The sequence below is a fragment of the Aulonocara stuartgranti genome (genome assembly GCF_965226115.1).
Source record: "Aulonocara stuartgranti genome assembly, chromosome: 11".
Taxonomy (NCBI): Eukaryota; Metazoa; Chordata; class Actinopteri; order Cichliformes; family Cichlidae; genus Aulonocara; species Aulonocara stuartgranti.
The window spans coordinates 13,457,444-13,469,063 of NC_138947.1; the positions used below are offsets into that span (position 1 = coordinate 13,457,444).

General features: G+C 41.3%; 2 protein-coding genes across 5 annotated transcripts in view; one reads left to right on the top strand and one right to left on the bottom strand.

Annotated features, from left to right (window-relative positions):
• Positions 1-158: 158 nt before the first annotated feature.
• Positions 159-7,256, top strand: clk2b (CDC-like kinase 2b). Of its 2 annotated transcripts, none has more exons than XM_082550529.1 (11): positions 159-728; positions 1,291-1,381; positions 1,465-1,531; positions 1,650-1,766; positions 1,842-2,008; positions 3,234-3,328; positions 4,300-4,429; positions 4,511-4,593; positions 4,676-4,755; positions 4,834-4,924; positions 5,012-7,256. In XM_082550529.1, exons 1-11 carry the CDS (start codon positions 663-665, stop codon positions 5,192-5,194), a joined length of 1,170 nt encoding a protein of 389 aa, XP_082406655.1. In that variant the 5' UTR covers positions 159-662; the 3' UTR covers positions 5,195-7,256. The 2 variants fall into 2 exon arrangements, with proteins under 2 accessions (XP_082406655.1, XP_082406656.1); XM_082550530.1 differs by having other exon boundaries at positions 1,465-1,485; positions 1,637-1,766.
• Positions 3,306-11,620, bottom strand: part of LOC309716616 (uncharacterized protein) — a 31,936-nt gene continuing 23,621 nt past the window's right edge. For 2 of the 3 annotated variants that reach the window (XM_082550523.1, XM_082550522.1), the window contains 3 exons: positions 11,334-11,518; positions 8,292-8,393; positions 7,325-7,592 (listed from right to left, as the gene is read on the bottom strand). In XM_082550523.1, coding sequence (XP_082406649.1) covers positions 7,539-7,592; positions 8,292-8,393; positions 11,334-11,518 — 341 coding nt within the window. In that variant the 3' untranslated portion in view covers positions 7,325-7,538. Of the gene's footprint in view, positions 3,362-7,324; positions 7,593-8,291; positions 8,394-11,333; positions 11,519-11,620 lie in introns of those variants that run through there. The other variant, XM_082550524.1, reaches the window with a different exon arrangement.

An 11,620-nucleotide genomic window follows, 5' to 3' on the forward strand; every position in this document is an offset into this window, starting at 1 on the left:
AGTTATTTCTGTGACGAAAGTGGGCGCCCCATGCACGCAACAAAGTATATGCAGTGTGCGGAGGAGGACGGGTGTGGAAAATCATACCGCCGGGGTTAAGGAGGTGCAAGGAGGAGAGGAAGTAAGTTGAGTGAAACTGGATCCACTCAGCCCCTGTGCCCACATCTTGATTCTCATCTGAAAACTTTCTCAGGGGGTTGTGACCAAAGTTTATTCTTAGCGTCTGTCTCAGCTCGCCCTCCTATCTGTCCGTCTGTTCCTCACTTTTTGTGTTTGTCTGCTTCAGCTGTCGTGTTCGCTTACTTTCAGTGTTTGCCTTTTACTTTTTCTCTATTCTCCCTAAGATATTCTTTCTTCTTTTGTCACTTTCGTGGTGAAGCTTCGGCATCGTGTCTTCCTTTCACTTCTGGTTTCAGCTGACAACACTGCAGGCTATTTTTTATTTTTTCACAACTCCTCGTCCTTCAGTTTGTTCCCGTGCTGCTACTTGACTATTTATCGTGCTGACCTTGGCGCGTTTCCTCTCCACATCTCCTCATCGCCTTTTGTTCCTGCCGCTACCTCACCTGCATCTCGCCTTCACCTCCCGTGCAGCATCCCTCCATCCGCCTCTCTTCCACTCAGGCTCGTCTTTTCTCTGAGTAGATCTGCACTGCTGTGCAATGGGAAAGACAGAGCTGCATTCTCTGTTTAAGGGTTTTCTGGACTGTATTTGCCTCTGCCTTTCTGTGAGTATCTGCATTCTTTGAACATGTTTTTGTGTCTCTTTCTAAGTCTGTGTGATTTACTTTTAACCAGCTGCACTATGTGTTGATCTCTTAAAGATCACCAGCTTTCTAACAATGAATGTGCAGATTGGTTGTGTTTATGTATGTCAGTGGCCCATGTCCTGCGCTAAGTGTCAGTTACTCACATGCTGAGCTTCTGATATTAATAACAGTCTCAGAATGTGGATGGAAATAGAGCCTCAGCTCCTCCAAAGAGAGTCATCTGGCATTTTCTTATGAGCCCCCTTTAGGGCAGGCTCAGGTCTTTGAGATCGACCTTAATGCATTAATCATGGCTGCATTAGGACAGCCTCAGCAGGAGGACGTACACAAAGCTGTGTGAGCTTCTGTAACCATGCAAGCTTGAGTGCACGGGTATGTCCAGCTGGTGACCTTTCTCCTTACAGACCCAGAGGTCAGATGTTACTCGGTGTGTTTTTAGGTGGGGTGTGACAGAAGCAGGTTGATGTTTTTTTGATCTTTTGCTCCACCTTGTCATGAATGTGGCTGACTTTGTTTGCAGAGAAGAAGCGACCGGGCTGCAAATGACAGTGAGAGGGACTCTGAAAATGGTCACCTGATCTACAAAAGTGGTGACGTCCTTGAAGACAGATGTAGGTTGCAGCACAGATGTAGGAAGAGTAAGCAGCCTCGTTACGGTGCTCCGTCATTAAGCTGATCTTTATCTGTCTTGCAGATGAGATAGTCGACACTTTAGGTGAGGGGACCTTCGGGAAAGTGGTTCAGTGTGTGGACCACAGCAGGTAGGTTTTTCATCAGAAGTTTCAAGTTGAATCAATGTGCAGTGTGTGCGGGGGTGGGGTGGGGTGGGGTGGGGGGGGGGGGGGGTATTTTTTTTTTTAAAACAGTGTTTAAAAACAGAGGAGGAAATCAAATTGCATTGAAGATCATTAAGAACCAGGACAAATACAGAGAAGCAGCCAAATTGGAAATCAACGTCCTGGAGAAGATCAGTGAGAAGGATCCGCACAACAAACAGTGAGTCTGTGATTGAAACGCTGTTACCCGTTTCATGTGCTTTATGTTTCACCCTCTGTTTCTCTTCCTCATCAGTAACTGCGTGCAGATGCTCAACTGGTTTAACTACTACGGCCATGTGTGCATCTCCTTTGAGCTGCTGTCTCTCAGCACATTTGACTTCTTGAAATCAAACAACTTCCTGCCGTATCCAATTAACCAGATCCGACACATGGCCCAGCAGATCTGCCACGCTGTCAGCTGTGAGTCCAATATGCATCATACAGAGTGTGCAGCACCACTTTCCCTTTTCTGCTGCACCTCTGCATCAATGCCAGGGATGAGACTAAGCAGATTAAACACGGCAAATTAGAGCAAGACGCAGGAGCAGTTAGGGCAGTGAGTGATTGATGTCATTCACGATGATTGATATCATTCAGTGATTAATTCTAGTCAATAACCGAACGCAATCATTTGCAAATCTCAGACAAGTCTGCTATTTATAATTTAGTCATATCAAATATTAATTTCATATTCAGTACAACCATTTGTTATGTAGCCATAACATGGTATCATTTGCTTGATATCATGCTGGCAAATTAACTTCAGAATGAGACAGGATGCTGTAAACCGCGGCCTACGATTCTCCAAAATAAAAGCAGAGCATGCACTCCTAAATATTTAAACATAAACAGCACAAAAGATGAGCTGCAACCACAGATTTTATAGAAGATGGGTTCATCCACTGTGACTTCACACGTTGGTTTACATTAGTTTAATGCTACTTTTTTGGTCATTGAAATGTTTTTGTTTTTCGTTTTTTGGAGACAAGAGGTATCACATTTTTAGATGCACGTGCAATGCACAGATATTGCAAACTAAACCTGAAGCTGGGCTGTACCACACAGGATGTAATAATATTAAATTTCTCTATTTAAAAGCTTTTTTAAAAACTCAAATGCCACTCTGCTCCAGCTGCATGTGTTGGGAGACCTGCCAATCAAAGCAGCAACATCCTTAACTCTAGTATCCAAGTGGATGAGTTATTACAAAAAGGTCAGTTCCATAGCGTTGTTATGAAAGTGGAAACTATCCACAGAAGCCGAAGGTTTTTTTGTACTGTAAACATGTGTCTTAACACATGGGGTCATGGGGATTGACTTGCTTTTGGAACTGGCCTCAAGTGGCCATTAGAGAAGCTGTAGTTTTTGGCAGCTTCACCTCGGGTTCAGTTTTTGGCCATGGAGGTTACTCCTCAGCTGGAACGCATCACACCATCAAAGAGTCCCTCTGCTTTAATTAAACCAACACTTCATCAGACAGGCTTCATTCGGGTTTCTGATATATAATCTTTGTAATATCCTATCTACTAACATTTAATTCGCTGCTGTAAATCTGTCACATCCAGCTGTCTACAATCAACCACATTTGAGGTGTCTGCTCATGATGAACTTCCTCATCTGAACTTCTCTCCCGTTTCCTCTGCAGTTCTCCATGACAACAAGCTGACTCACACTGACCTGAAGCCTGAGAACATCCTCTTCGTCAACTCGGACTACTCCCTCATATACAACGCCGAGAAGGTCAGAAATGGCTGCAGGCGTGATGGCTGAGGGCTTCAGGGGATGGTAGAAAAAGCGGGGATTAATGATGGCAGAAAAATGCAGCTTTTCATTTGGGTGCAAATTTGTTTCAGCAGAAATCAGACACCCACATGTATGCTTTTTATAATCTCATATTTATCCAGGAAGGCTGCAGCTTGTTTGTTGACCTTTGCAGGAAAATATGTGGCAGCTCTGAGACATATTGCTGAATTTTTATTTATGGGAATCTCCACTTTTTCTTCGTTTTTCACAGCCACATAAAAACGAAAACTAAATACACCCTTACTGCTTCCTGTTAAATCAGGATGTCCAAGCTTATTAAACTTTATGACTTGGTTTGCATCGGAACAAATCACATGGCTTCTGGACCAATGTCCTGTGAACAGACAAGACCAAAGTGGAGACACAGTGTTGCATTTAGCAAAAAAGGGAGAACAAGCTTGTTGACTTTCTTGGAATTAGTTAAATCCACCAAGCGTTTTTTAAGGTTAACTGGGTTAAATGAGACGTTGTGAGACATTGATTCAGTTAGTTGATTGAGATGTTTAATCTAATTAGTTTAATCCAACCAAAAAAGAAGTGGGAGATTAAGGGGGTTTATCTGCTGGTGGGGTTGTGTCACGAAGGGCATCTGCTGTAAAACGCAACCAAATCAAACATGCAGAGCTACCAGCTACAGTGACCCCTTGTCCACATGGAAACAGCCGATAGTAGCGTTTTTGTTGTTGCTGTTTTTCTAATCTGATAGACTCGTTCTTGTTTTGTCCTACCGTGTTGCAGTATTGTAAAATTGTTCATAACTTTTTGTTATTTTCATCACATTAGCGCAAGCCTAATGCTCTTTATCATTTTTTATCAAAGCATCATCAATAGCAGGAAAATACAAAGATTATACTTTAAATGAGCGAAGTTGGGAGGGTTTACAGTGTTTCCACCTGTCGTCCATTTAGAAGTGCAATGAAAGGCGGGTAAACGACACCACGGTGCGGCTCGTCGACTTCGGCAGCGCCACCTTTGACCACGAACACCACTCTGTCATCATCTCTACTCGTCACTACCGAGCCCCAGAGGTCATACTTGGTAAGAAATGTCATTTTAGCTCGGGGAGTATCCAGGACCTGCCCAGTCCAGTTGGTAACAAAGCTATTCCTTCTTCCACAGAGTTGGGTTGGAGTCAACCGTGTGATGTGTGGAGTATCGGCTGCATCCTGTTTGAATACTACAAAGGGTTCACACTCTTCCAGGTCACACATTCGACATAAAAGTAAGACGAACTTTGTCTTTTTATTTGTCATGGTCTTTACTTCCTCTTGTGTCCACTTACAGACTCATGACAACAAGGAGCATCTTGCTATGATAGAGAGAGTACAGGGACCGATTCCTCAGAGGATGATTCAGAGGAGCAGGTATCCCGCTCGTGCACCCTCTCATTGTCACAAACTCTGAAACACTTTGATCTGACGACTCTTCATTTTGATTCTCAGAAAGCAGAAGTATTTCCACCGTGGACATCTAGACTGGAACGAGTGCTCCAAAGCCGGACGCTACGTCAAATCCAAATGCAAGCCGTTAAGGGTGAGCCGTGGGCAGGCGGACCACAGATAAGCATTATCTGCTCGGTGCCCACCATTTGAATATAATGTCTCTCTCCTTGTTTTACAGGAATACTTGTTATCACACGGGAGAGAACACCACCATTTTTTCGATCTCCTAGAGAGGATGCTGGAGTACGAGCCCTCAAAGCGTATTTCTCTTTCCTCCGCTCTGTGCCATCCTTTCTTCCAGCCCCTCCATCATCCAGGAAGAAGTCAGGGGTGGAGGAACAGCTGTGACATGAGCAGATGACCTTTGGTAGACACTTAACCATATGTGGACCATATGGTGAGGGTGTTTGCAAGTTTATTTGTAATTTAAGCTTTAAAAATAAGAGGTTTAAGTTATTTGAGTTAAACACTGAAATGACAGCTAACAGTGAAAGAGAAAGTCTGAAAGCATCATTGTAAGCAGCTTCTCAGATAAAAGAAGTTTGAACAGTTACAGCTGATTGAGCTGGAAGAGAGAAAAGAGAAGCATCATCCTTTCAAGTAGGGAAAAAATTTATTTAGCAGACACGTTTGTCTAAAGGTGCTAGCAATTTTTTTCTGAGCATATTATTTTTATGTTTGTTTGCTTTTCTATGTTTCTGTTAAAATTGTCTTAAAATTGTTTACAAGCTTGTTAAGTATGGAAAGACTTGACAAATGCAACCTACGTGACATTATAAAAATCCAACAGTCTCAGCCTTAATGTATCCCCCAGAACAGAAGCATTTTATTTTGAGGTAATGAGTCTCTAGATATTAATTAGAATAAATGTGATTTTTTTTAAGTGTAATTTTCTAGTGTGTAGTTTTAATTATATAAAACATTAAAAAAATAAAATAATTATATATAACATTAAAAAAGGAAACAATTGAAAAATATAAAAGTTATTTGCTTTTACTTTTTTATGCTGTACTTTTTATATTCGAGGAAAAAAGATGAAGAAATGGCGCAGGTGCCAAACGTTAAACTACTAATGGAGAACTGACCTTAACAAGCAAATCAACTGAAGGAAATATTACATCTTAGGCTTGTGTGATCATCAGAATTATGATTAGGGTGACCAGATGCCCAACTTAAAAAAAAAATTACAATAAATCAGACATGAGTCTAGCATGTAAAGGCCAACTAACTTAACCTGTTATGCAGTAGTCCTTATTTAACCCTGTATTCATGATTCATGTTCTTATATTAGCTATATCTAAAAAAAAATACGATTTTTCTAGTCAATTATAACACACATGCACTGTGTCACTTCATGCCATATTTCCCCATCTGAGAAATTGAAGTATAATTTTATCTAAAGAGACAAAAATTGTATTTCTCAGTATAAACTGCCAAATCATTTTCTTTGTGGTAGATTCCATCAGATTAAACAAGCTGCTAACTTTTTGGTGACTTCTTGCTAACCTCCAGTTAAATATAATAAAAAGCCTTCCCTGCGTTCTTTAAACTCAGGGAAGGCTAAAAAATAACAAAAAACAAAACAGAGTTTAGGAAAGTGCCGTGTAAATGTGGGACTTTGCTTCTGTATGTGGGAGATGTCATAAAACTGCTGCGGCGTCCCACAAAAAAAAGGGACATCTGGTCACCCTAGCAAAAACACTGAAGTTTGGAAACAGGTGATGTAGTAATGGTTATAACAAACACAACAGACGTTGTCTTCATGCTAATAAAAGAAACATGTTCTAAAATTGGACATTTTAAAGGGAAAAAATAAAATGTAATCAGATACGTCTCTAACATTTGGAGGACATGATGTATTTAAAAGCTGAAGATGTATGATCCTTTCAGTTTTGTGCTTGCAGTCACTTTATGGCAATTTTGATGTTTTCTGTAATAAATTTTACATAAAATAGCACCTGCAGTCATTGAATTAATTCAGATGCCTTCTTGCAACCTTTCAGTTCATCACTCATACATTCACACACTACTGACTCTCAGCCCTCCTCTGGCATCTTGATTGAGTGCAGCTGAGCAGAGAGCATGGTCACTCTGCTGAGCGCGAGCGTGTACTCGCCAGTTTCCCCTCTTCAGCCTTTGCAATGCTGAAAGCGAGTGCAGGAGGCAGGATGCATGACGCCCACTCACTGGCAGTGAATGCATATTTAGGTGTTCTACTGTCACACGGGCGCAATGTGACATCACGCGGACTTTGAACCAGGAAGCCGGAGGTTAAAGATCAGCTAGCGTCCGATCCGACTGTTCCAGACAGTTTTCACATGCACTTCCATTTGGTAATTTCTGTAGAAGTTCAGGGTTCCAGTGCAATAATGCATAAAAATCACTTTAGATATGAAGATGCAGCAACACGCACGCACGCACACACATACGCACGTACGCGCGCGCACACACACACACACACACCTTATCATTTAAAATAAGAAACATGACAGATGCATCACTTCTTTATAAGATTGTGCAACATAGGGAAAGACCTTTACAAAAGCTCTACAACTCTCTTCTCTCAGAACAATGTTTTTTTCCACAAATATTCAGTTTTGCTGTTGTACTTCAAATATATTGTTAATAAATAATGCTATATACACGACTCTCGTACCGGCTACCTTTAAAATGAGACTATTGACTGTAAAACATTTTCAGTGACTTCATTCAGCCTTCTTGAAGACTTGCTTTGCTGCGACGCCTTGAACTCTCATTTCCTGCAGAGAAGAGACGGAGAAGAAGAGGGAAAAAAAACATGAGGTGAGAGGGTGTAAATGAATGGTGAGAAGCAACAAGAACATTTGGGATTCTGTCCAGAACACCCCCCTCACCAGCTCATGCTTTGACCTCATAATCCGTCTTCCACTCTTTCACATCTATTCATCAGGTCTTTTCAGCCCGCTCCCACTTTCCTCCTCCACCTCTTCATTAGTCCCTCACTGTTCCCTTTGTGTAACCTCTGAAACCGTCGCTGGTATTCCCCAGCATATTGAGTTTAGCATCGGCAACACTTTCTCTAAATTTGTGAGAGCTTTTTAGTGGGAGAATGCTGACCGTTTGAAAACGTAACCAGCAATGAAAGATAAGCTATGAGTTTAAACTGTTCTAGAACAAATGTGCCTCTGAGCTTCTGTAGCACTTGTGCATTCAGTTTGTGTGTACTCCTTTGTTAGGTGATGGACTTTCCCCTTTTAGGCACATACAAACTCCACAGACCTCTTAATAAAAACCTTTTCTCACAAAGACAGTAACAGAATTAGCCAATGAATAACTTCTAAAACCTGCCTTATTTGAATACCCTCCCTCATTTAGCATATCAATTTCTCCATCACTTCCCTTTAAGCTTTCATTTTCCTTCTTCCCTCTTCCTTGCTTTCTCTCTGCACTGGCCTCTTCTTCCCCTCGTACATCCTTACCAAATGCAGCTTGTCGCCCTCCAGCCAGTGCGTCCAGCCTCGTCCCTCTTTCTCGCCTCGCTGTACACAAACCAGCTTGTCGCCGTCCCAATCTACTGTAGTCTGTGTAACCACAGAGATGCCGTTAGTGTGAAACATTAGCATGTAAAGTAGCCACACAAAGAGACAAGAAGCTTTATGCAAAGCAAAAAAAAAAAAAAGGGGGGGGGGGGGGGAGAGACTAATACAGTGATGCGTGAAAGGTCATGGAGCCTTTAAAATATACTTCATTTTTTCAAAGATGTGACCAAAAACATCAGATTTTAGATATTTGTTTAAAAATTACATGAATATATTAGTTGGACCTGATAAAAAATGATCCAATATTTTTGTATCTTTGCATCTTTTGTATCATGTGACACCCTGTAGACAGCAATAACTAAAAAAGAAAGAACATTTAAAGATAATAGTTTGGGCTTTGACTTTCCAAAACATCTTTGATCTCCTTAACATCACTTTGGTGGAACAACTTGTGAGTTTGGGGTGATGTTTTTGTTTTATGATCCATTTCCTCCTGAGATTTAATCCACGGACAGGGGTCCTGTCACCTCCTTGAGACTTTTCTGGTGTAATTCAGAATTCATCCAGTTGTTTAAGACTAAATGCACAAAAACCGATCCAAAACATGACGCCACCATCGCCATTTCCTTTGTCCAAACACAAGACTTCTTATTTCATACTAAAAAAAAAAAGTTCTACTTCAGCATCATCTATACATGAATTCGAGTTCAAACAGCCTTCTGGTTTTCCAGTGAGATCTTTAGCAATCTGCAGGTCGAGTTTGCGCTGCTACGATGGACTCTATCGCCGTTTAATGTTCTGCTGATGTTAGACTCAGTAACCTGAACACTGTCACTGTTGTCGAGACAAACTCTTTAAGGATGGTTTTATAACCTCTCCAGACTGATGAGCATCAGTAAATCAATAAATCAAATCAATACAACAGAGGAACCTCCTCTGTTTGGGCCATGACACACTTCCCACTTCTGAAAACTCAAGCATTTTACAAGCAAAGTGGTAAAAGCCACAATAACACGAGTCCTGGCTGGCAAATGTGCACAAACCCCGCCTCAGGGTCACATTACATTTTAAGCATTTCACCAAATGCTTTAAAAATTCCTCACCATAAGGAGGGCAATCCCGGGCACAACCAACACATGTGTGTCAGATCTGCTGTCTGGACTCTCACCGAGGACATTTCGGGTCAACATTGGGATAAATCCTTACTAATCTAGCATTAGTTAAGTGAACACTTTGCACCAGCAAAGACAGATGATTAGCGCACCAAGTTTAGGACAGAGTTCCAGGGCTCATCAGTTAAAGTTATCCCCAAGTCAGTGTCCCAGTCTCAGACGGTCAGTGGAGCATAGAGCTGGGAGATAGAACGATAACGATATGTATCGCGATATAACTTTTACTCGATAGAGAAATTAAGCTATCGCGATAGACCTCGCCGCTCTTGTCCTCTTAAAAAAAAAAAAAAAAAAAAAAGGTCAGCCGATCCAAATTCAGTAGCGCAGAGCTGAACCAATCACAGCCGCAGTCACGTCGCGTGACTTGCTACTTACAGCACAAGTGCCAAGCCGCACGTGTGTTTGTTTGGGAAGCAGCCAGCGGGTAATGGAGCCAGCGCATAATGGAGGAAATGAGTGTGCCGACTAGAAAAATCAACCGAGCGTGACCGAAGAGAAAACCGATGATGGTTCCAATGCCGGAGAGATTGTCGAACGGAAGAGCCATAGAAGTTCCGTAGTGTGAAGGTATTTCGGCTATTTCAAGTCTGACAAAAAACAGAGTAGCGTGCACTGTAAATTGTGCCGAAAGCAAGTCTGGAAATACAATGAACTGGTGCATGCGTCACACTGTGCGCCGCGTTATTGTTTCGGTGAAATGAATTTCTACAATACTGTTAATTCTACTCTCTGCAGTGTTTAAATGCTTACATATACACACAGTTACTGTCCCTCCACACTTACGACTCGGTTCTGCTTCTATGCCCCAGCTTTGTTTACTTTTTCCCACCGAGGCTTCTAGACTTCTGATTGGCCAACATTTCTGCACGGTTAGGAATCTAGCGCCACCTGCTGCTTTGGCATGTTCATAGCAGCGTTTTCCTTCATTTCTGCCTTTACGTGTGAACGGGATTATTTTTTAAAACGAAAACGGAAAATCTCCGTTTTCAAAAATACCCGTGTACGTGTGGACGTAGCCTCAGTCTCTGACTGGAAGCGCTAATTCATCATTCGGCTTTTGTCAGACTAAAGTAACTGTTAAAACTGTTTGAAAAGCTAAGCTATACAACAAGGAGAGATTGAGAATTTCCTTTTAGTTCTCAGTTTATTTGATATTGACAAAAGTTAGTCAGTTTTGTCTGTTCTTCTGTAAAACAAACTAAGATTTATTTTTAGAATTAATATTTTGTTTCTAAGTGGAATTGACAATTTAGTCTGTTTCATTTGTTCTATTTTGAAACTTAAACGCTTTAGCGGCTGCCTTTTGTGTAGTTTGCAATATTTGCCTTTATTTATCTGAAAAAGTCTCATGTTCCTTAAGTACATCTACCCTGTTGAACTTATTATGGGAAATAAATATTTAAAAACAAGCTGCTGATTATTTCACATTTTACTTGTGAGCAACGGCACATTTAAATCTTACAAATATAGTTATTTGGCTCATATCGTGATAGATATCGTTATCGCCTGAAATGAAAAAAACATATCGTGATATGAAAAAATCTCATATCGCCCAGCTCTAGTGGAGCACGGATTAAGGTTACTGATAAGTTCATAAATCTGGGATATGAGTCGTCTCTGTTTAGCATTCAGCTGAAGAATATCATCATAGCCCATCATTGAATGGTTACTTGGGAAGGAGCTGAATGTTTCTTATTCTGGGTTTTTAAACAGCAACGAGTGGTTATGGAATAATCCCAGCGGGAAGTGTACAGACTTTACTCAAGTACCTAACCTTCAAAGCAAACTTTGGAAAAAACACAACACACACCTGACAGGTACGGCCATCCACTATCCTCAGGTCCTCAGTAAATTCTTTTCCAATATTAAAATCCATGCTGAAATTCTTGAAGGTAGTGATTGTGTTGATTTTCATGGCTCCTGTCTCTGGGTCATGGATGATCTCTTTAGTGGGCTTCAACATACACACGATCTTCCTCAAAGCAACATTAACATCTGGGAGAAAAGAGGGAAAGATTTTGTAAGCCACACTTATGGGGGGATCTTTTCTACCTCAGACACTGCAGGTGGAGTGAACACACACACTTGTGAGGGTGT